General features: G+C 37.8%; 1 protein-coding gene across 8 annotated transcripts in view; it reads left to right on the forward strand.

Annotated features, from left to right (window-relative positions):
* REPS2 (RALBP1 associated Eps domain containing 2) overlaps positions 1-26,044 on the forward strand; it is a 112,606-nt gene that overhangs the window by 72,806 nt on the left and 13,756 nt on the right. For all 8 annotated transcript variants that reach the window (XM_087726306.1, XM_014055276.2, XM_087726307.1 and 5 more), the window contains 3 exons: positions 4,787-4,923; positions 10,483-10,541; positions 13,509-13,586. In XM_087726306.1, coding sequence (XP_087582432.1) covers positions 4,787-4,923; positions 10,483-10,541; positions 13,509-13,586 — 274 coding nt within the window. The remainder of the gene's footprint in view (positions 1-4,786; positions 4,924-10,482; positions 10,542-13,508; positions 13,587-26,044) is intronic.

The following is a 26,044-nucleotide window of genomic DNA, read 5'->3' on the forward strand; positions in this document are numbered from 1 at the left end:
TATAAAATAACAAGCAATATACACCTCACCTCATCTTCTTAAAAGTTCTATATGTATCCATATTTCATATATTTTAACTTATATTTGATTATCTTTTCATTGTCATATTCAATCAATTAGCAACTCAGTTTAACTATCATGTAAAAGAGTAAATCACATATCTCTATTCTTTCTATTTCTTCCTAGTGAGCCTTTTATCCCAAACTCTAAGCTGCTTTTCTTTCTACTGGGTATATATTCTTCCTTCTCAAACTTTTCCATCACCCCCTGCTGCGTTTTTCAATATATCCTCTGTCTCCTGGTCTTCTCTTCCTCTTTTCTCTTATCACTCCTTCTCTTTCTTCTCTATTCCTGTCTGGCCATTTCCTTTCCTTTCTTCTATAATCCCTTCCCTTTTCTTTGTTGGGACATATCCCCCCTTTTCAATTTTCCCTGTACCACGGTCAAACCCAGTGAAATCTTTTGTCTGCTTTTTATTTTCTATTGCTTCTAATTTCACTACCTTCCCCTTCTTCCCTTGCTTCTTGTTTCTCCTTAATTTCTAACTTCAAAATTCTAAGTTAAATGTTAATGACTTGTCCATATTTTTTATAATTTCACGTATTTCTTCAAATTCCCAACTTTCCATAATGTCCAGTTCAAAAGTTACAGTTAATTGGTGGGGGACATTCTTCTTTTCCACCACAACCACAAATCCAAACCCTCCTTAAATGCTTTGCTTTCTTTGTTCTTCCCTCTGGCAAATGGCTCCATATTCTTTCAACTCGATGATTTTCAGTAATACAACTTGATATTTTTAAATCCAGTTTTAATTCCAGGAAAAACAGAATTAGGAACGGAAAAAATAACGCTTTTTCTTGATTTTTCCTCTTGTTATCTTCCACCTCTCATTGATTAGGCTTGCTTAAGATATGTAAATTAGAACAAAGTCAAACAAAGCAAGTCTATTTTTACCTTCCATTCCCCCCCCCTCCTTCTTTTCCCTTGTGAGGTTCCCAATTGTCAATCTCTTTTAAAGACACAATCTTTTCAGATCCAAATTCAAAGTTTGCATTTCAATGAGTTAGTCAATTCTCATTTCTTTCTCCAAGTTGTTTAAAGCAAGCAGTTCTCTTTGGGCTTAACGATTTAAACCACATGTTTTTTCCTTCTTTCTTTTATTTCCGCCAAAATCCCAATCTACCCGTTCATGTTATTTTGTACTCACGTGATTCTTTGCCTTTCCAAATTCTGATGTGTGTCGGTTGGTTATTTAAATCGTCTCTCATTACGCTTTCCACACACTACTCCTGCTCAAATGCTTCATCCAGAAGCTTCAACTTTGTAGCGTCCATTTTACAATGTCGCCTCCCCCGATGCCAATTCAGAGAGCTAATCTCTGACCTACAAGGAACCTGTTCCATTCCTCTGGGTCTGATGAGACACAGCTCCTTCTTCACTTTCCCTCCAGGAAAGTTCTGATCCAAAGATCCTTGGCATTAGTTTGTCAGCCAGAATTTACGTGAGACTTTTCAGAGCCCCCATTTTTTTCTGTATGTCTTGCTGTGGTACTTCCGGTCTCTCCTCTATAATTCAGATAACACTTTTGAAGCGGACCATCAAATATTATATTGAATTTGTCAGACAGGTTCTAATTTATTGCCTTTTGACTGACAACTTCTGTGCCCGATAGCTTTGATATAAAAACGACATCACATAAACTGTTTTAGATAGAATTCTCCTCAAAAATAAGCATTTCATTTAGTAAATAGCTCTTTCTTTTATTTCTGCAGTTTTAATTGCCTAAAAGTTTTTATGATACAATTTACTAGATAATTGTACTTTCCCACATTATTTTGTTTTTGTGAAATGCATGGATTTTATTTATTCTACTTACAAAAATGGAGGCACATCACAGTAAATTTATAAATAATATAAAAAATATAGTGTCAAATACATTTCTAAACATAAACACACTTGAAAGTTCCTTGTAATAATTGTTCATATACTTTTCACATTTAAAGATGGCAACCTCTAATCCGTATCTGCAATAAATGCCATACTTAATTTAATTTTTTTTACCTTGACCTTATAATGAAGCTACAGTACTATAAGCCTAAGAAAGTTAAACTGTATAAACAAAGTGGGTAACTGTCAGTCAGAAAATATTTCCTATTATTCTTCCTGTAGCAGTGATGGCAAACCTTTTCGGCACTGAGTGCCAAAAAGGGAACGTGCACTTCGCGTGCTTGTCTGGACCGCAACCCAGAAGAGGAGCATCCCAGGGGGGGCATGTGCACGCCAGAAAATGAATTTTAGATTTCCAATGTGCACATGTGCGCTGCCAACTACTCTTCTGGATACTGACACACATGCACACATGACCATCAGCTGGCCGGCATGCATTTTCATGCTGGAAAACAGAAGACCAGCTCTTCCAGTTTCCAGCACTGACGCACACACGAAGGCTAGCTGATCATCGTGTGGTATGAGCGTCAGGAACCTGGAAGCGGAATAGGCAGCGAAGCGCATGCCAGGCAACAGCTCCGCATGCCACTTCGGGCACATGTGCCATAGTTTTGCCATCATGGTCCTATAGTATTAAGATTACAAAGAGAGAAAAAAAGTATCAACAAAACAAGGTATTCTTTTTTGGGGTAATATTTTTTATTGTATCTAAATGACAACTTATGCAGTTTTTAACCAGATGGTTTTAATAAGTGACAGAATGTACTGTAGATATATTAGTGGATTAATTTTTGTTCCTTTTCACATATTTTAGAAAATTAAATCCCTGTGTAAGAATATGTCCACTGTTTAGTTCCCATTCAAAATGTGTGGTCCAAGGTGTTTGAAATATGCATGTTTCCGAGAGTAAAGATTGATTTGAAAGCAATAAAACAAAACAAAATTAACTCTAGCACCAACTTTTCAAAAGTCAGTTTTATTTGAGTTGCAGTTGCTAAACTCTGCCTCTTTTTAATTCACTTTTGGAAAGAGTGTTCAAAGTGCCTGGGAACGTGAGCAGAATTTGGGTCTAGTTGAGTGGAGTCCCCTTCTGTTTCTTTTATTTATTCGTTTTGGTTCACCATTTTCTCCTTTGGATTTTGGTTTTTTAATGATGTGTGGTCACAAAAGTGTGTAGAGATTCTCAGTCTTCCAGGTCATAGTTGTCCCAAAGGTGCTTTTTCAGGAGGCAACTGGACTTTATTGTTTTTTTCTTTTGAAGAAGTTTAGCTTCTTGGATAAGAAGCTTCTTATCTAAGAAGCTAAATGTCTTCAAAAGAAAAAACAAGGAGAAGTGGTTGAGAAGTCACAGGCCTTATAAATGTGTGAAATAAATATCTGCAACTCTTCAGAGCAGACTTTTCCTATGATTTTGCAGCAGCTACAAAGTGTAGTCACATAATCAGCCCTCTCTGAATACATTGTTCCTCATGTGTTCCTTATTTTTTGTATGTATTCCCTGGAAACTTACTACTTCCAGTTTAAACAAATTCTTTCCCTTAGCAATTTGCCAGATACTAAATTGAGTTATCCTTTTAAAAATGAGGGTAAGAAGTCAGAGGCAGATGTGCAAGTGTAAATGACTATGTACCAGTGATGGCTAACCTTTTTTGGCTCCCATGCGAAAAGCGGAGGGAGCGCAGGGGGGGTTGTGTGCCCGTGCCAAACCCATATGTTATGTGTATGACCCAGTGTGTATGCACACGTGACACCCCCCCCAGCACATGATAGTGCCTCTGCCCCCCACTTTTGGTGCAGTTTTTTTTGCCCTCCCCAGGCTCCAAAGGCTTTCTAGGAGCCTGGGGAGGGAGAAAACAGCCCCCCACGCTCTCCCTGGAAGTCCTCTGGTGGGGGAAAAATGGCCCTACGGGAACCTGGAAGTTCGGGAATGATGACTTCCGGTTTATCTGTAGGGGCATTTTTGGACCTCCAGAGCCTTCAAGAGGCTTCCCTGAAGGCTCCAGAGGGCGAAAAACGGCCCTACGGACAAACCGGAAGCCACGCATGCCATAGGTTTATATGGAACAGTTTCATCCTGTTTACTATTATACTAGTCACCCTTAATAAGCACCTATTCCTTTAATTTTTTATTAAGGAGGTGTTGATGAAGCATACAAAGCAGTTCAATTTCAGGCAAGGTATCAGGACTCTGTCCAAACAGACAAGTAGGGATCATAATTTAATGAATAGCTTCCAATATAATTTTAAGACAGTTTGATATGCTGGTTAAGGTATTTATGATATACAAGTAGGACTAAGAAGACTCAGTCATTGGTTGACTTTGGGTCAATAGTACATTCTAGGCAAAACTACATCTAGGACATCTCACCTAAGCCAATTAACCCTGGCCAACTTGCTATGACCATCTTGCCGCAGCCAACTCACCATTAGACAACTCATCATGACCAATTTGCCGCAGGACAAAAGTTACACTAATATCAAGAAATGGAATAGAATAATTAAAGAAAGGATGCCAAAGGATCCTTGGATGATGGATGGATGGATGGATGGAATGTGAATGACAGAAATTAAAATAATTTTGATAGTTCTAAATAATTAAATAGAACTGGGGCAAGTTGTCACATTCTGGGCAAAACTTACCTCACAAGGTTTTTTGTGCAGATAAAATGAAGGGATTGTCATGAAAACTGCTTTCAGCTCTTGTATGAAAGATAAGATATTGTATATCCTTGATGAGTCATGAATGATAGTATAATGAAAAAAATAGAGTGCTTAGAACTATTTGCAGTATGAGCAAAAACCATCAATAATTTTTCTTTTTTTCAATTTTTCTCTTGAGGTCTTACTCTAGCACATCTGTTGAAGATACAATGAACAAAGGGGGAGAACCACCAGCTCCCCCACCACGACCTCAAAAATCACATTCCAGAGCTTCCTCTTTAGACTTAAATAATATTTTCCAGCAAAACACTCACGGTAAGCTATAGAGTGCCTTAAATTTCCCCAGAAGATTAAATAATACTATAAAAAATTCAAACAGTTTAAATTCTTACCTGCCAAATATATTCCCTATTTTTCCCATAGTACAGTGTTTTTTAAAATGCGCTTCTAAAACCCCAAGACCCATTCAAGGATTTTCAAAAATAAAGCTAGATTTTGTTGGATTGGATTGGATTTATTCAATTTGTATGCCGCCCTATTCCCGAGAGACTCAGGGCGGCTAACAATCAAAGAGGGAAGGGGGTACAGAATAAAAAATAAAAGACAAACAGATTTTAAAAAACAACAACAGTCATATCCTCAAGTGGGGCTGAGAGATTCAACATCCCCAGGCCTGCCGGAACAGCCAGGTCTTAATTGCTTTGCGGAAAGCTGGAAGGGTGGTGAGGGTCCGGATCTCAATGGGGAGATCGTTCCAGAGGGCAACGACAGCCACAGAGAAGGCCCTCCCCCGGGGAGTTGCCAGCCGACACTGGCCGGCAGATGGGATTCGGAGGAGGCCTAGTCTGTGGGATCTAATAGGTCTATGGGAGGTAATTGGCAGGAGGCGGTCTCTCAAGTACCCAGGTCCGATACCATGTAGGGCTTTAAAAGTAACGACTAGCACCTTGAAGCGTGTCCGGAGACCAATGGGCAGCCAGTGCAGCTCGCGGAGGATAGGTGTAACGTGGGTGTACCCACAATCGCTCGCGCGGCTGCATTCTGGACAAGCTGAAGTCTCCGAATACTCTTCAAGGGCAGCCCCATGTAGAGCGTGTTACAGTACTCCAGTCTTGAGGTCACGAGGGCGTGAGTGACTATCCGAAGGGCCTCCCAGTCCAGATAGGGTCGCAATTGATGCACCAGGCGAACCTGGGCAAAGGTCCCCCTGGTCACAGCTGACAGATGGTGTTCTAAAGGCAGCTGCGGATCCAGGAGGACTCCCAAATTGCGAACCCTCTCTGAGGGGCGTATAATTTCACCCCCCAGACTGAGAGATGGAATAGCTGGACCATCTTTGGGAGGGAGCATCAATAGCCACTTGGTCTTGTCGGGATTGAGTGCAAGCTTCGTTCCCATCCAGACCCTGACAGCCTCCAGGCACTGGCACATCACTTCAACCGCTTCACTGAGTTGGCACAGGGCGGACAGATACAACTGTGTATTGTCCGCGTATTGCTGTTATTTAATCCCGTGCCAACATATGATCTCACCCAGCGGCTTCATGTAGATGTTAAATAGGAGGGGGGACAGGACAGAACCCTGCGGTACCCCATACTTGAGGGGCCTAGGGGTCGATCTCTGCCCTCTGACCAACACCGACTGCGACCTGTCCAAGAGGTAGGAGGAGAACCATCGAAGAACGGTGCCTCCCACTCCCACCCCCCGCAACCGTCGCAGAAGGATACCATGGTCGATGGTATCGAAGGCCGCTGAGAGGTCAAGGAGCACTAGGATAGAGGCATGGCCCCTATCCCTGGCTCTCCAGAAATCATCGATCAGCGCGACCAAAGCAGTTTCCGTGCTGTAGCCAGGCATGAATCCAGACTGAAAGGAATCCAGATAATCGGTTTCCTCCAAGGACCGCCGGAGTTGAAAGGCCACCACTTTCTCAACAACCTTCCCTACAAAGGGGAGACTGGACGATAGTTACTCAAGATGGCTGGATCCAGAGACGGTTTCTTCAGGAGGGGTCTCACCACCGCTTCCTTTAGGAGGAGCAGGAAGGATCCCTCCCGGAGAGAGATGTTAACTATCATCTGGATCCAGCCATGTGTCATCTCCCTGCTGGCCGAGGCCAGCCAGGAGGGGCACGGGTCCAGTATACAAGTGGAGGCACTCACCGCTCCCATGGCCTTGTCCACTTCCTCATGAACGACAAGTTGAAACTCAGTCCATAAACTCCGCTCAAGACCTTCCCCCAGTACCTCGGCTGGCACTGAGCAATTGGAGTCCAGGTCTGTCCGAATCTGAGCAATTTTATCCACTAGAAACTGAACAAATTCCTCAGCTCTACCTTGTAAAGGGTCATCCGCATCCCTCCCTTTCAAGAGGAAGCAGGTTATTCTAAACAAGGCGGCTGGGCGCGATTCAGCGGACGCAATCAGAGCAGCAAAATGCGCACATTTCGCCGCCCGTATTGCCACAAGATAGGCTCTGATATAGGCTCTCATCAGTGCTCGGTCTGATTCAGAGTTACTGGCCCTCCAGCGGCGCTCTAGACGTCTCTTGGCGGAAAAAATGGTACCATATTAAAATTACATCAAACAATAATGAGAAGTTGTACTAGCAGCAAATGCATCAATTATATGTTTATTATGGTAAACATTAATGTATATAACCTATACAAGAAAAAAATGGGGTCTTCGATAATTTTTAAAAGTGGGAAGGGAACCTGGGAGAAAATAATTTAAAAATACTGCTGTAGTATATGGGATATTTAAATAGGTGATCCCTTGTAGCTGCAATCTAGCTGACATTTTAAATATATAAATGAAACATAATAGAACTAATGCCACAAAGAAATTATGTGACATCAACTGCAAACTTTTCAGTGGAGTTACTAGAGACGCTGACTCTTTTAAGCTTATAATTTATAATTTATAACAGTTCTTTTAGTGACCATTCAAAGTTACAATGGCACTGAAAAAAAAGTGACTCATAATTTTTTCACTTACAACCATTGCAGCATTCTTATGGTCACATGATCATAATTCTGATGCACGTCAACTGATTCATATTTATAAAGACTGCAGTGCTCCGGAGTCACGTAATCCCTTTTTGCGATCTTCTGACAAAGTCAATGGGGAAGACCGATTCACTTAACAACCTTATTATTAACTTAACAACTGCAGTGATTCACTTATCAACTGTGGAATAAAGGTCATAAAATGGGGCAAAACTCACTTAACAAATTTCTCGCTTAACAACAGACATTTTGAGCTCAGTTGTGGTCATAAGTCGAAGATTACCTAATATGCAAATGATAAATGAAATGCATGTACCTGTTGTTATATTGATACAATAGTGTATTGTTGAAGATAATAAACTCTTGTTAATTATCAAAAGAACTTTAACCCATTTTAATTCCATGACCATACCATATGATAATCAGCTATTGCAGCCTCTTATGTACCTTTTTGTACCTCATCATGTATCACAAATTGCTTAGATTCTTTGTAGTTTAAATACATTGCCAAATATGGCTTAAGAGAACATGACTATAGGTTAGCAAAATTTAGGATGGGTGTCGGAAACCCATGGCTCTGGAGCCACATGCAGCTCTTTGGGCCCTCTGCTGTGGCTTCCTGTCGGGTGATCCTACCATTGGCTGGCCCCACTCCTTGCCCTCCCAGTCACTCCTCACCTGAGAAGGTAAGGGCAACAGTGGCGGAGGGAGACTCACTCCATGTTCCAGAGCAGGAGAGAAGCAGCCCTGTACTTGCCTCTTCTTCCAGCGCTTGTTGGTGCTGTGTGCACCTTGGTCGCTTGGGAAGATGCACAACTTGCTCTCCACCCCGAGACATTGGCCCAGTTGCAGCTTACGCTGCTGCTCTTGCTACCTCTATGGCTTGCTCGCTGCTCTTGCAGCACCTTACGCAGCAAACTTAAATTTAGCGCACTTCACAGTGGGGGGAGATGGCGTTCCCTCCCCCTCCTTGAGCCCATTATGACATGGAGCATCAGCTGCACCTGGGTCAGTCCAGTGTCTCAGGGTGGATAAAAAGTTGTGCAACTCCCCAAGCGATCAAGGTGGAAGGGCCGGAAGAAGAGGCAACTACAGGGGCGCTTCTCTCCCACAAGGGGTGGGGCCAGCCAGTGGTGGGTTCAGCTGACAGGAAGCCACAGCAGAGGGACCAAAGAGCTTCGTTTATCTGGCAACCTGAAATGACTCTTGATTTAAATCATATGATAAAAAGCATCCAAAGAAGAAAGAACAAGGCTCTGTTTTAGGCCCAGTACTCTTCAACATCTTCATCAATGATTTGGATGAGGGAATAAATGAGGAACTCATCAAATTTGCAGATGACACCAAGCTGGCAGGAATAGCCAACACTCCAGAAGACAGGCTTAAGATACAGAAAGATCTTGACAAACTTGAACCTTGGGCACTATCTAATAAAATGAAATTCAGTGATGAAAAGAGTAAGTTTCTACATTTAAGCAAGAAAAACCAAATGCACAGGTACAGTATAGGTGGTACCTTGCTCAATAGTAGTAACTGTGAGAGGGATCTTGGAGTCCTAGTGGACAACCATTTAAATAGGAGCCAACTGTCAGGTGCTCCTTCGTTTAATAATCAAGAAAGAAACCACTCAACTCCATGCTTTAGAATTAAGTGTACTTTTACTAATTACAAACGATGAGTAGCAAAGCAAAGCTGAGTCTGAGTAAAAAGGTACGAAAGCAATAGATATCATGTATAATTCAATCCCCTCCCTTGGCACCCCATTTCATAGTCCAATAATTATTCACCCAACCGTCAGGTGGGAGATGTCTTCAAAAAGCATCATCAGGCTGGAATGCTGGACAGTTGGCCTTGGCGGGAAACTCCCTTCTTCCACATGCGCAGATAGATGGTCAGGACAGCTCCTAATAACAATCCTCCAGGACATAATGATTCGCCTCCCAAATACCATGCCTCCCCCTCCCTGTTTCAACAGCAGCCGAAAAGCAGCAGCGAAGCAGAGGCTGACACCAACAGTGTGCAGTAGCTGCCAAAAAAAGCCAACATAGTTCTAGGCTACATAAACGGATACAATCAAGATCACGTGAAGTGTTAATACCACTTTATAATGCCTTGGTAAGGCCACACTTGGAATACTGCATTCAGTTTTGGTCACCACAATGTAGAAAAAAATGTGGAGACTCTAGAAAGAGTGCAGAGAAGAGCAACAAAGATGATTAGGGGACTGGAGACTAAAACATATGAAGAATGGTTGTAGGAACTGGGTATGTCTAGTTTAATTAAAAGAAGGACTAGGGGGAGACATGATAGCAGTGTTCCAATATCTCAGGGGTTGCCACAAAGAAGTGGGAGTCAAACTAAGGCACCTGAGGGTAGAACAAGAAGCAATGAGTGGAAACTAATCAAGGAGAGGAGCAACTTAGAACTGAGGAGAAATTTCCTGACAGAACAATTAATCAGTGGAACAGCTTGCCTCCAGAAGTTGTGAATGCCCCAACACTGGAAGTCTTTAAGAAGATGTTGGATAGCCATTTGTCTGGAGCAGTATAGGGTTTCCTGCCTAGGCAGAGGGTTGGACTAGAAGACCTCCAAGGTCCCTTCCAACTCTGCTATTGTATTGTATTGTATTATATATACATATAGATGTGTGTTTTTGTGTGTGTATTTATTTCAATTTCTGCAGCCACGCATTTCAATCCAACTCTGGGTGGTTTTTGAGTGTGTGTGTGAAGATAGAAGTATGCTAACAAATTGTTCAAGTTTGTATTATTAAATTAATTTGTGTGAAGAAGATGAATTGTCCTGCTAGGCACACATAACTATCCATTACATTCATATGTGTTATTTTTGTCCTTTGATTTCAACAGTTAGATCAGGCTGGATACCACCACCACCTGCTCTACCTCCCAGGCCCTTTGTATCACAGGTGTGTTAATAATTTCTGCATGATGTTATGCTTAATATCTATCTTAAAAGGGAGAGATAAGAGGTTTTTTTCCCCAGCCATCTATCAAAGCACACAAGACAAAAATAGCATCATTAATTATAATTTTAGGAACTATTCAGTAGTTAACTTCAACAAGACATCCTATAGTTTAAAAATAATGGTATTCAAAGGGAAAAGGGGATTGAGAAAATGTCTCAAAGTAATCTATTATAAATTCTGTAATTTTTCCAAATAATCAGTAAATAATCCAAATAATTTTCAGTGTCTCAGTCACTAAACAAAGTTAAAGGCTATCTGTATGTAGAGGCTCTTTAATGTTATACCTTATACATTTTAACAACATGTTTCTCGATGGAACTTAAGGAATTGAAAATATCGGTAAACCAGCAAAGCCTATCCTAAACTTTCTGAATCTTTTCTTCATATAATAATAGTTGGTTAATACTGCTCTTGTTATGCAAAATGCAGTTTGAAAAAAGATTGAAACTTGAAACTTATTTTGGAAGTCTAAATGATAGTTTCTAATAAAACTTAATTGCTTGTCTTTGAGACAATACTTTTAAGATTACTGATGAATTCTGACTGCCCAGTATTATATTAACTATTATGCTGATGAGTTCTAGAAATAGAGACATTATTTTTTATTTCTATCACACTTTTGGGTGTCATGGATAAATCAGATCTAATTAATATTTATAATATTTATAATGTTTACAAAATTTCTATATGTCTTCTATAAGTAAGTGTGTCCATAAATATTAGATATTTTGTAGACATTGTGATTAGGTAGTGAGAAGTAAATATTATACAACATACAGCATTTTATAATCATACTTCACAATACTTGTTTAATCAATTAAACATACAGTGAGAATGGTTACTGTCCCAAATGTTTCCTTTCTAATTTTATTGGAATAATAATGGGTAATTTTTTTTCTTTTCTATTTTCATTAAAGAATACAGTCTTATAAATATTTACTCAGCAGTAATGGTCTTCAGAACCACGTTCTGTGGTACATATTCTTTTGCAAATAAGTGTAGGATTTTTGTCTATGCTTATGCTCAAACTTCTATATACCGGTATTATCATGTGCTGTTAATACTGATTTATCTTTTATATGGCTTGTAAAAAAAATCAGACTACTATAATCCCTTTAATTTACATATAATAATATAAAAATATCATAGAAAGGCACCAGGTGAGAAACCAAGAGACAGTTAAGTTCTAGTCCTGTCTTGCAAATTATTTCCAGCCAGGAAAACTGCAGGGACTTGTGCAGGCACTTGTCAGGAGTAAAAACTTGACTCAAAGATACCAAACCAAAAAAACCAACAAAGGTAGTAGAATCTATGAGGATGCATGAATTTCACCTGATTATGATGCCTTTTATGACACGTAACACATTTTCAGACTACTACTATTTCAGCCTATCAAAACAAGTTCAGTCACTATTTATAAAGCTTAGTGATTATTAGGGATGCATGCGACTCTACAGTGAAGGGATTGGCGATGCTGTACCGACGCTAAAGACTTAAGTCAAGTCAAGATAAAGCTTAGTCATTGTAGTCTAAATGTAAACCTGAAAGAAAAAGTTAGATTGTAAATGGAAAATAACAAAGAGCAAAAATTTCAGATCAGTGTTAGGCTTAATAAATTCTGAAGAATTGAAGGACTCACATATTACCCATTGAAAGCCCCTCTCAGGAATGTTTTGTTATTGGAAATAATATTTTAAATGTATAGGTCTACTTTATGCAGAAGGCTAGAATCTGCTTTATTTTTGAAGTAATATGATCAAGGGCTACTCACCAATATCTGAATCACTCTGATTTCTTTTGTTTTAAGAATGATTACACCACTACTGTAGATTTTTTATAACTAGATAAGCAAAATACCTCCTTGGCAGCCCTTCAGCCCACATCAAGCTCTTCAGCCCACATCAAGATCCATTATTTCTATCAGCCAAAAATATTGGGCATTCCTGAATACAGGTAGTCCTCAACTAACCACTTTTGTTTAGTAACCGTTCAACGTTGCAATGGCACTGAAAAAAGTGACTTATGACCATTTTTCACAGTTATGACCTTTGCAGCATCCCATGGTCATGTGATCAAAATTCAGATGCTTGGTACCTGGTTCATATTTATGACCATTGCTCTATCCAAGATCGTATGATCACCTTTTGCAATCTGAAAAGCAAGGTCAATAGGGAAGCCATATTAATTTAACAACTGGGTTACTATTTTATCAGCTACAATGATTCACTTAACAACTGAGGCAGAAAGGTTGTAAGATGGGGCAAAAGTCACTTAACAAATATCTCACTTAACAATAGAAATTTTGGGCTCAATTGTGGTCATGTCAGAGACTACCTGTAGTGATGTAGAATCCAGTAGACAAACATAAAACTCACTTGTAAAATTGGGCAAATTAAAAATCTTAATTGTAAATTTGCAGCTATAATTTTGTTTAGACAAATAATACAAATGCTAATAAATAATAAAAAGAGGATCAGTATGGAAATATTAAGAGCAATAGTGATCTTGTTAATTTCATGTTAGTTGTATATTTAGGAAGTGTTTCCACACAAGTTGCCATTTGTCAATTTTCCTTTTATATCTTGTTTTCTCCCATTTTTTGACTTCTTGCTGTCATGTTCCAGGGTCAGTGATATTTATATACAGTACTGTTCTACATAAGAAAATCTGCTTCTTTTTAAACCAAAGTTTGTTTTCCTGTTTAAAAGTTTATTATATTTATTTATTTTTCTTCTGAATTCCTACTTCACTTGAAAGTCTGACTGTTCCCCAAAGAAGAAAACCATTCTAAAAATATTCTGCAAGTTTAAAATTAAAGTTAAAACTTTAACCTAACATTTATTTATTTAACTATTGCTTCTTCTGATCATGCTACATAAAAAGATTGATTCTGATTGTGTCCTGCAGGTTTCTCTTCCTGTCATAAATACTGCAACAAGCACTCAACCCAAATCAAGCTATATGAACTTCACTCTTCAGGAACAGGTAGACTTTTAAACTATAAATAAAAACAAGGTTTTTTTATTCTTCACAGTTTATCTCCCATCTTTATTACTTGTATAAATGATGCCTAAAGTGGGACCAGAACTCACAATTTCCTGGAGTCTTGTCTGGTACCTTAAGTGGTACCAAACTGACATACACACACACAAACACACACAGAGTAAGAATTGTTACTTTAATACATTACTTTAATAAGTTAAAGGTGAAAAGGGTATGTTTAATTGAGATTAGCAAACTTTTATTTAGTTATGTATTTATTTCTTTATGCATACATAAATGTATGACTACAAATTGGGCTGGAGTTATGTATGTATATTTGTTTCTTAGAATAGAGTGATGTTTTAAATATGTTCAAATATAGACAAATACAATATACAATTGTTTATAATAAAACTATAGAAGTATAGTTTTAGGGATTCTTCCTTCCTTGTAAGTTGTTTCTAACTATGGATTTTATGAGTAATAGAAAAGTTTCTGTTATGCCTAATTTGTAAAAAAAAAATGTGTACAGAACATAGTACATTCATAAGGATATGCAAGAAAAGACTTGTTGTTTTTCAGCAGCCTTATACACAGATGTTTGAAAACACTATACAGGTAGTCCTCAATTTACGACCACAATTGAGCCCGGAATTTATATTGCTAAGTGAGAAATGAGTTAAGTGAGTTTTTTCCCATTTTATGACTTTTCTTGCCACAGTTTTTAAGTGAATCACTGCAGTTGTTGAATTAGTAACACGATTGTTAAATGAATCTGGTTTCCCCATTGACTTTGCTTGCCAGAAGGTCACAAAAGGGGATCACATGATTCCAGGACACTGTAACCATCATAAGTGTGAGTCAGTTGCCAAGCATCCAAATGTAAATCATGTGTCCATGAGGATACTGCAACAGTCATAAGTCTGAAAAATGGTTGTGTCACTTTTTTTCAGTGCCATTGTAACTTCGAACGGTCACGAAACAAAATGTTGTAAGTCGAGGTCTACCTATATGAGTGGTCAAGGACATTTTTTTTCAGACTTTAGCATTATTGAAGTTCAAAAATATCCTTGGAATTAATATATAAACCCAATTAAATAACCAGACAGAATATGCGTGTGTATCCTATTCTTTTGCACTCTTGACCAGCTAGACAAAGCTTAATCTTAATGAGAAATCATTAAAATTGTTTATGAATCTATCAAGCTTTGTGTGATATAGTTCATTCCTCAAACCATAGAGAGACATTACTGTACACCCGTGAGAATGCAGTGTAACTTTATAAAGTCCCTAAAACAGTGTTTCTCATCCTTGGTGACTTTAAGTCCTGTGGACTTCAACTCCCAGAATCCCCCAACCAGGACTTAAAGTCGCCAAGGTTGAGAAACACTGCCCTAAATGGTTTCACAAGGATTTGAATAAACACTAAGCTGCACTGAGGTAAAGCTTTTTTATTTTGTCTGTTAAAGGACAAATTTAATTTTCTCAACATCATGCTGTCATTATCACTATTGCTGCAGCTGAAGAAAATAATAATATTGAATGAAGCATAACTTAGTTTTAAAAAAAACTAACCAAAAATTGGCATTTTGGCCAACGCTAAAAGCCATCCACTCATCCTGTAGGTCTCTAGGTATTAAAGCTATCAAAATGTTATGCATACTAGTTGGAACTTATAAATCAGCTTTGTAGAGAACTGGAATTGTTATGCACATATGGGTTACATTACTTAATGGGGTTCTTGGCTGAAAAGAACATACCAAATACAAGTGAAAAAAATCAGTTTCCAGAATAGAAGAATGATGGAAATGATTTAAAGGGAAGGCGGATTTTGACATTGCATATTCTTTAGCTTCTTTGATTAATTGTATCTGGTTTCTAAAATAATGGGTTTCCTGTAACTTGTTTCATAGAATTATTGCTCTATATTGTCATGGCCAGATAGCTGAGCAGCATTATTTTAATATTGTTGTTATGCATAGGTTATTGAGAAGCACTATGATAGTATATGACTGGCTTACTGAAATGTATATGCTATATTTCAGGAGGATGGGTGGGAGATAATGTAACTTGCTTCTAAAGCTTGATTAATTTCAGTAATTTTTAAAACCCTCACAGGAATAACTATATTTAGAAAGCCAGATGCCAATCTAGGCCAACAGAAAGATAGAATATTTCTTTTTATTCATAATATTATTTAATATCAAGGTTTTCAGTACCAAAGTAAGGTAGACCTCCTTTATTTGTGCTTTGGGTATATGGTCTTTGTTTTTGTGGTTTTACAGTAAGGAGAATTATCCTAGTAGTAGTAGTAGTAGTAGTAGTAGTAGTAGTAGTAGTAGTAGTAGTAGTAGGCAAAAGTATAAACACTTCCAGGCCTGGTGCCTCCTCTCTAACCCCATGTATTTGGGCAGCGCTCTCATAGAATATAAGATTCTGTGACCTGCTGTACATGTAGTCCTTGACCTATGACCATAATTGAGTCAAACATTTCTTTTTTTAAAAAAAAAATTTTTTTATTTTTAAACAAACAAGTACAGACAAACATAAAACATAAAAACATCTTCCAATTCTGTACAGTGTCTCGATTGGTTACAAAACTTTTTTGTACATTATCACCATAGTCTTCACTTACACTTTATATAGAATCTCGTATTATCAATCTGATATATATGTATACAATTATTATCATTATTATACATTTATTTGACTATAATTATCATTACTTCATTTTATGTGAGATATTCTACATTTTAGGTAAATTTATATTATGACATTTCATTACATCACCCTAAATCCATCCAGTAATAATACATCTTTATAAAAAAAATTGTCTAACCATTAATAAGATAAGTCCCATGTTTTATAAAATTGTTTATCTTTGGTTACCAAACTTTTATGCATCCTCTCCATAGTCCTCACTTACAAATTATATAAAATCTCATATTATCAATCTAATATATATGTATACAGTATTATCATTATTAATCCTTTATTTGACTATAACTATTATTACTTCATTTTATACAAAATATTCTAACTTTAAATAAATTCAAATTAATTTTTATTATAACATTTCATTACATCATCCTGTATCCATCCAATAGTAGTACAATCTTTTATTTCTTGTCATTTGTGGTATTTGTATTTGTATTCTAATTGCTTTTTTACTAAACCTTGTATGGACATCTCTTGGCAACTTATATTTCACTGCGTATCTTGTGAAGGTTCGAAACCCCTCATCCGTTCCTTCCATCATCTTCCCTTTAGTTATCACCAATGCTTCTGGTGAAAGTAATTTCTATCATTACTTCTGCCAAATTTTCTACCTTTTCTTCTTCTATCTTCTGGAATCTAAGGTAAAATTCTAGTCTATCGATCTCCCATTTCAATATTCCACTCTTATCTTTTTCAACAGCACTCATTTTGCTGTCAATATCTCTAATTTTCTTATCTCTTTGTTCATCTTTTTCTTCAGTTTTTTGAGATGTCATCATCTTTTGGTGAGTATTCTTATTTTTTTCCATCAATTTTTTCCTGTTCTTTGTGCAATAATCTCCAATCTCTTTTCAATGCTCTCTGTTCTTACTTGTATTTTTTGAATTTCTGACATTATCATCAATGTCACTTCCTTTTCTTTTCCCTGTTGCAACATCATCTGTATTGATATTTTCCTTCCAATAGTGCACACTGCCACTTTAAAATCTAAGGCTCTTAACTGTTCTCTTTCCAGTTCAGTGCAATCTTTTTTTTTTCACTCCAAGCTTTTTACTCTGATAGTACCCAGAGAAGCACCTGTATAAACATCCATGCTCTTCCCACTATCATTTTCAATAAACAAACTCAAAGTCCTTGAAGTGTAACACCATCTCTTACTTTGCACAAGATTAGCAAATGCTCAAATGTAGAGAAGAAAAACAATATTTCCAAGCCTCTAAGTGGCAATGTTATTTCTTTTCATCTATTTTCACATCCCTCTTTATATTCTTTATATTCCAGGAAAGAAAGAAAAAAGAATTTTTTTAATAAGAAAATATTATAAGGCGTTGAAAAAAGAAAAAGAATGAAAACCTTTTTAAAAAGAGAAAAATAAAATCAGTCCAGTTTAAAAAATAAGAATTTGTAGAAATTCCAGCAGTAAAAGGATTAAAGAAAAATAACACACTAAGTTTGACTCAGGCTTAATCTCGCCGCTTGACCTCTTCTGTTTTCAGTTTTAACTTTACTTTTAATCTTTGGGGTGTTCTCTCATTTAATAGTAAAAAATTATCTCACCAATTCGCCACACTTTCTCTCCTGCTTGTCTTCTGTTTCTGGAGCTGTCCCAACTTTTAGCAGCTTCAATGGCTTCTTTGTCACTGGAAAAAGGGCTTCTCCTGGATCTACCAGGGACTTTGCAATGTCCCCGGGATCAGCAGGATGTGCCCTTCTCTATCACCATCTCTACGGGACGGTTTAAATCCAAAAGGACCGCCCGGTGGCAGAGATAGTGATCCTGAAGCTCCAAGATCGCACGTCATATCATCGCGACATCAACGCCGCCTCCGAGTCAAACATTTCTGTTGCTAAGGGAGATAGATGTTAAGTGAGTTTTGCCGCATTTCTTAACAACTATTGCCACAGTTGTTAAGTGAATCACTGCAGTTGTTAAGTTAGTAGCACCGTTGTTAAGTGATACTGTCTTTTCCATTGACTTTGCTTGTCAGAAGGTTGCAAAAGGTGATCATGTGACCCCAGGACACTACAACCATTATAAATATGATTCAGCTGCCAAGTGACCCAATTTTAATCACATGACCATGAGGATGCTGCAATAGTTGTAATGTGAAAAATGGTCATAAGTCACCTTTTTTAGTGCCATTGTAACTTCAAATGGTCACTAAATGAATTGTGTTAAGTCTTAGGACTACCTGTAATATCACATAGGTCAATTTCTATATAGCAACTATATTGTTTAGAAATGAACCATCAAAAGTATTGGAAATCAGTGTAATAACATTTCAGTTTCTCTCCTGGCCTTAAAGTCTATTCATCAACCATATTGTTTTAGAAGGACTGATCCAGCATGAAATTATCGGCTGGTGAGAAAATGTAACAAGTAGAATTTAGTTTCAGGAAATTTTTGAAATATTTTTCTTCTTCATTACAAAATCTGATCTGTGCTATTGCATTTTTTAAGATTACAGCACACCACAGTGCCATTCTTAAGCAACCCATATAGAGATGTGAATATAACTAATAGTGTTATGTGACTATAAGTTACATAATCTGCTCTAATGTAAAATATTAAAGTTAACATTTTAAGGGGGTATTTTTACAACCTTGTAATCCTTTTTATCAGGGTGGAATCGGGGTGACTGAATGGAAATAAGCATTTACTAGCCAGATGTCCTTTCTGATGCCTATATGGAATTCGTAGCAGATATTTTCTCTTTGTGCCCAGATAGAGAAACATCTGTTGCTGCCTAGGATTGAATTCTCAACTTTCCAATTGGGAGGCAAGCATCTTCACCTCTATGCCACTCTAATGTTAATATATTCAGTTAATGAACAGAAATATGAATAACTCTTATGTTACTTAATTCATGCTTTGCTCTTTCTGACTGCTTTTTCAAACGTACTGCTCATTAAGGATTTGTTGGTTACTAGAACTAGATAACTAGATAATCAACTATATGATGCTGCATCCAAAAAAGGTTGCTGCACCATATAGTCCTAAGAAAATTGAATTGTTTTTCTGCCTGCTTAGAAAGTTTATGATTACCTGAAATTGCATGTCCAGGCAATATGTAATTAACATATTCATAAAGATTCAAGGTAGTGGAGACAGTTATTGTCTCCATAAATTATGATTTTTGGAGAATGCCTCTATTTTGTAATTCTTCTAGCATCTCTTCTGAAAAGTGACTTCAAGTAAATATTGTCATTACCATTAGCCCATCAGCCATTATCATTATTATTGAAATTTCTGTAGAGTGGTTTGTAGAGCCAAGGTGGCGCAGTGGTTAAAAAGCAGCACTGCAGGCTACTGCTAGATCAGCAGGTCAGCGGTTCAAATCTCACCGGCTCAGGGTTGACTCAGCCTTCCATCCTTCCGAGGTGGGTAAAATGAGGACCCAGATTGTTGGGGGCAATATGCTGACTCTCTGTAAACCGCTTAGAGAGGCCTGAAAGGCCTATGAAGCGGTATATAAGTCTACTGCTATTGCTATTCTCTCTGATATTAAAATGGACTGCATGAATTCAGAGCATTCATTCATCTTTTACAGACATATGCATGTATCTGAAATTTAAAAATACTTTTGAAAGACAGTTAAAACTGTAAGGATATGAAAAGGAATTCAGAAGTAATAAACACCGGGTATTCATATCAATCCTCCCCTCTGAAATTTGGCAGGATCTTACCCTTTTAACCTTCTGAAAATCAATGAAGATCTGGCCCCACCCCCCAAATGCTGGAATAGGGGGAGCTAAGTTTAGTTGTTATGCCAGGCTTTTGGTTTTAGTATTGGGGAGGGCGGGGGTTAATTAATTTGGTTTTAATGTTATTGTACATATAAGGGTATTAGCTCTAAGTTACATTTGGTACAAAAAAGTGGCTATATAAATGCTTTAATAGTATTTTTTCAGACTAGAACTTTTTAAAGATTAGTTCCATAAAATCTATATCCTAAAAACTGGGATCAGAGCTGCTGGGCCTGGGTTTCCAGTTAAGGTGAGGGTGATTTGTGGACCTGAAAGCATTAGTGGAAGTCACAATTGTTCTGAGTGAGTATAAAGCCTTGGATCATCGATAAGATTATCATTAATTGTATACTGTCTATTCACAAAGAAAGTACAAGAGGCAGATTGGACCGGAAGCTCTCTGAAATAAGAGAATAGGGGCTCCTGCTGTTATTAGCTCTCATGAGAATAAGACGGTGATATGAGGGTGATCCTTCACTTTTATATGAGGATAGCTTTTTTATGGAGGGAATGAAAAGTACCGTATTTATCAGACTAAAAGACGCACCGGTGTATAAGATACACCAAGATTTCAAACAGATAAGTAAGAAAAAAAAGTTTTTGTCCTCCCCAGCCTCCAGGAGCACTCAGCAGGCTTCAGCAGGGCTGGGGGAAAGGCAAAACGCCCCCCCTTTTCACCAAAACGGGGACGTTTTTGCCTTCCCCAAGCCCTGCTGAAGCCTGCAGAGTACTTCTGGGGGGGGGGGGGTTGAGGGAAGGCAAAAATGCCCCCGTTTTGGCGCAAACCAACCCATTTTTCTCCCATTTTTCACAAAAATGGGATGGAGGGGCGGGGCCTCAGGAGCCCAAAAATGGCTAGAATCAGTGTATAAGACACACCAACATTTCCATGCTCTTTTTAGGGGGGGAAGGTGCATCTTATACTCTGAAAAATATGGTAGTTGAATTAAAGATATATGGATTAATGAGGTTAAAGCAGATCTGAGTGGTTGGTTTCACAAGATGTTGCCTTGTGGGAACAATTGTAGTAACCCTGTTAGTTGCATTAAGTGGAAGTCAGAAAATGGGGAAGACGGGAATTTGATTTGGGGTTGAGTCTATTGGTCATGATAAAAAAGAGGCAGGGATAATTGGAAAGATTCAGCAGATAAATATCATGTACATCATATTTCAATGAAGATGGGTAGGGAATGGTACTATGGGAAAATACTGGGTCAACCACTTCAGTGAAGGGTGGCCTGCAATTTAAGGCCGATTGATATGTGGGGATCTTCTTTTTTTTAAAGTTTTTATTTTACATAAACACATCAACAAGAACAAACACATGACTTAAGACAACATAGGAACAAGAAGTTCCATCATATATCATACAGCAGTTCCGTATCGGTTTCTTTGCAGTTAGTGTTTTCCCTTTCCATAGTTAGCTATTTATAACCAAATATTGTTTATTTCTAATGTGCTATATATACATACAATTCCAGGTAAACATTCACATGGTTATTCTTTTTCTTTGCCAATCTTATACTATTGTTATTCCATTTAAGAGATTATAGAGTACAGTTTGGGTTGTATTGTTTACCAACCCAAGCATCTATTATGACACCACCTTATTTTCTCTTTCTTTTCTTTTCTCTCTCCCTTCCTTCTCTACTTCCTTCCTACCTCCTCTCCTTCCCCTTCTTCCTTCCCTTACCTCTCTCCTAGTCTTACCCTCTCTCTTCCCCCTCCTACTCTCTCTCCTTCTCTTTTTTTCTCCCTACGTTGTTCCCGAATTCTTTGTGGAATCTGTTTGAGCGTGATCAACTCTTTTCCCTGTAGAGTAATTGTCTCTTCTCTGGTTTTTTTGTACACTTCATCTCTCATTGTTTTGTTAGCAAATCTTACATGCACTTCCCTCGGAAGTCCATGTCTTCTGGCGTAATTAGTATGCACCCTATAAGCTTCATCAATGTCTCCTCTCACTTTAAGAGATTCAGTGAGAATTTTAATTACTTTTCCTTTCACGTCCTCTTCCTTCTCTTCCGGTATGTTTTGGAATCTTAGGTAGAATGCAGCTCTTTCATTTTCCAGTCGAATTAATGATAGTTCTAAATCTTTATTAAGTTGCTTATATTCCAATTTCATTTTTTCCAGCCTCTTGTCTGATTGTTCTCTTTTTTTCCTTCCATGTATTGGATTTTCTGTTCATTGATTGTTAAGGCATACTGTATCTTTTCAATTTTATCATCTACCATCTTAATAGTTCCTTTCAATTCTCCCATTTCATTTTTCATTTCTTCATGATTCCTCCTTGTTTCCTCATGGTTAGTAGTTGTCACTTCTTGGCTTTTCGCCTGTGTCTCTTGTATCATCTGGAGGATTGCTTACATACTCTGCATTGTTGGAGCTGGTCCCACTGTTTCTGCTATCTTTTCACCTTTCTCCAACCCCAACATGCTCTCAATTGATCTTTGATTTGATTTGAGGAGGGGGGGTGTTGCAGAGATCACATTGGGAGTAGTTTTTTCATTAATTTTGCTGAAGTTGCGATTTTGTATCCCCCTGTTTATCCTTGTCCCCAATTGCATATAAAGTTTACTTTTACTTCTACCTTGTCAGTAATATCTATGATATAAATAATTGTATATTTCAATATTCAACAATAATTAACTGTCCTTAATATCACATTTCAATCCCTGAACATTCCTATGTAGTATTCTATCCTATTTGATTATTTGGTTTTTGGTCTTTACTTAATATATATCATAGATTTATAAATTACACTATTATCTTATACCAACAAATGTCTCTCAATTTTATCAATTATGCAAGCATTCAATCCTAGTAATTAGTCTCTGTGTATATCATCAAAGATTTCCTTACTTCTGGTTTCAAGGTTCGGATTTACAATCCACTAGGTGTCACCCTTTCCTCTGTCTCACTGTTATTATCTATGCAGCAAAATTCTCTTTCCAACACAATTCACTATCCGTTGTCTCTGGCACTGTTCCAAATAAGTGTCAAATACTTATAAATTCAACAAGCAGCAGAAGGGAAAGTGAGCAGGAAAGGAAAAGGGGCAGTGTACCAACCCGGCTATTAAACAGTCTCTTCTTTGAGCTTTCCAAATCTTTTCGGCAAATATTATCTTCCACTCCACTCCTGTTTGTCCATGTCGGAATTTCCTTCTCACTGTGGCTAAATCCTTTAAACTCTTTCCAGCTGTCCCTTTCGTCCCAGCGTCTCTGCGTCTCTGCTCCAGTTCTTTTCGGCAAAATTGAGCTGCAAAAACAACTTTTCTCTCTGGCTCTTTCTTCTTTCAACTCACCCTCTCTGCCAGTTTCATGTTACCTTTCTCTTTGGGTTGTCAGCAATAGTAACAAGTATCCGATTTCACTGCCTCTCTGTCTTTGCTCCCTTCTTATGCGGCCGCCATTCACTTCAGTCCTAACCAAAAGGCAGGATATCTCCTTGTCCATTTAGGGGGTTTCTCCTATCCGCGAGGGGATTTGCCTTATCATCCCAGCGTCTACAGAGTATCCCCTTTAATTTGTTGACCTCTTCAGGATCAACAGTGCTCAAAAAAGAGCCCAAACAAAGAGTTAGAGGTTAAGAGAGCTTCCTTCCCTCCACTCTAAGCACAGTGACGTCACCACAGGAAGTCGTGGGGATTTTCTTGCTGATCATGAGATTGTTAGAGTTTTGGCTTTAGATTATTGCTGGTAAACAAGTTTCCATGTGGAGTATAACCAAAACATGGGTGAGTGGGTGTCACAATATCAATAAACAACTATCCTTGGCTCAGTCATATAGTGAAAGTCCTACCCCAGGGTTTAGATGCTTTAGGAGACTGGATAGGAAGGAGCAAGTTGAAGCTAAATCCTCGAGAGAGTGAGCTACAACGTACTCAGAAATTATGTGATAACATTACCCCCAAAGGATTAGGTTATAACTTATATATAACTTCAGTATAGATACTGAATTACTCCCAGATAGGCAGGTAAAAGCCATTGTTTCCCATATCCTGGTTACATCGCATATATGAATGCAATGTTCTGTGTACAGCAGGGGTAGTCAACCTTTTTATACCTACCGCCCACTTTAGTATCTCTGTTAGTAGTAAAATTTTCTAACGGCCCACCAGTTCCACAGTAATAGTGATTTATAAAGTATGGAAGTAACTTTACTTTATAAAATTTATAAAGCAGAGTTACAGCAAACCCCTACCACCCACCATGGAAGTTGGAACGCCCACTAGTGGGCGGTAGGGACCAGGTTGACTACCACTGGTGTACAGGGTTACCTTGGCAGAAGCTGTAGTTGGTACAAAATATTCCTGTGTGACAGTATAAAAATGTAGTAAATAGTCTCAGAATGAGATGGGCAGTATCTAAATTTAATAAGTAAATTTGGTAAATGAAACAAGTAAATTACTGTGAATTATCTTCCCACCAGGCAAAGCAAGAGGAAAAATGTTCATGCTAAATTTGCAACTTATATGTTGTGGACAAGCTGAATAAATTCAGGGCAACCAGGTACCTTCATGGGGACAATTAATTTCAAATGTTTCCAAAGTTTGGAGTGACATGACCAATAATGATTAAACTTCATGAATGATTCTTATGAATCTATGAAGCAGCCCTTAATGACAGCAAGGCTGAAATCATAAATGTGTTTGCTTATTTATTTATTTAGTGCAACTTTTATGTCATCTCTGATGCTTGGCAGCTGATACAATTCAGCCCAGCATACATACTTATCCAGGAGACAATCCTATTAAACCAATTAATCTCTCTTCATGATAAAATAATTTACTAAAATCCAATTGTTTACCCCTTAATGTCCCAATGTAATAAAACAAAGCAAAAATAAATAGATAACCTATTTTTGGTTTCAAAATAAAGGAGGTGCTGTATAAGATTTCATGATATATTTCCAGAGTCACAGTAACAAAAATATTCAGGTGAAGCATTTTTCTCATGTCTGCTCTATAGCTGGTTACTTTAATTCTTTCTCAAAATACATTGCTAGCTTTAAGCAATTGTAAATACTGTATGGTGAAAAAAAATCTAAATACTGTCACGTTGAGACACTGACTATAGGAGTGCTTCACTCTAATTTAAAATATTTTGACAGATTCCACTAGATGGCACTTTAAGGATATAGCAACCAGTTTTTATCTCTGTTAGTTTTATTATTTAAAATAGGAATGCATAATATTTATGCAGCTCCATTTTTCCAGGTTTTGACTTGAACATTCTCTGGTGGAATGTATTACACTGAAAACATTGGTTGCAGCTTGGCCATTATTATTTTTACATGTTGTTTCTTAAAATGAATACATCTCTGTACTTCACATTTGTAATCAGAATTAGAAATGAAAAGTCATATCTTAGTGAAGGGGTCCCCAGCCCATGGTCCACTACCAGGCCATGGCCTATTTAGAATTGAGCCGCATGAGTGGCTGGTCAGAATGTGTGTGTGCGCAGCTCACCTTACATGCATGCTAGCCTCACCTCGCGCAACCCAATTCCCCCAGCCAGGTCACCAAGCCACAAAGGTTGGAGAATGCTATCTTAGTATACAAATAACATATATACCATGCTTATCATTATTCCCATTTATATTAGCAGTACTAGGTAAAGGCATGGTAAGCCAAAAAAATTAAAGACCAAAAACTTCACAACTACCTATAAATCTAGTTTATTCCACTAACATTCACTTCTGTTCTCTCCATATCGTTCCTTGAAAGCTATCCTGGATTTCACAATGTATTGCATTTTGTTGTCAAAATTCTTCTCTTTATGAAGATCTCATCAATTTCATCTAACCACAACTTTCTTTTTTCTCAGTTTATACACACTTCATATATTTGGTTTTGCTATTAAATCATCATTCATTTTGCCTGCATGACCATACAACGAATGATTGGTAGGTAGGTAGGCAGGCAGGCAAGCAGACAATATCCAACCTCCACTCCTTGAAGAAAGTGGTCGGTTGTCATTTATTCTAGATGG

Source organism: Thamnophis sirtalis, unplaced genomic scaffold, assembly GCF_051295495.1.
Source record: "Thamnophis sirtalis isolate CommonGarterSnake01/CBP01778 unplaced genomic scaffold, rThaSir2_p1.2 scaffold_12, whole genome shotgun sequence".
NCBI lineage: Eukaryota > Metazoa > Chordata > Lepidosauria > Squamata > Natricidae > Thamnophis > Thamnophis sirtalis.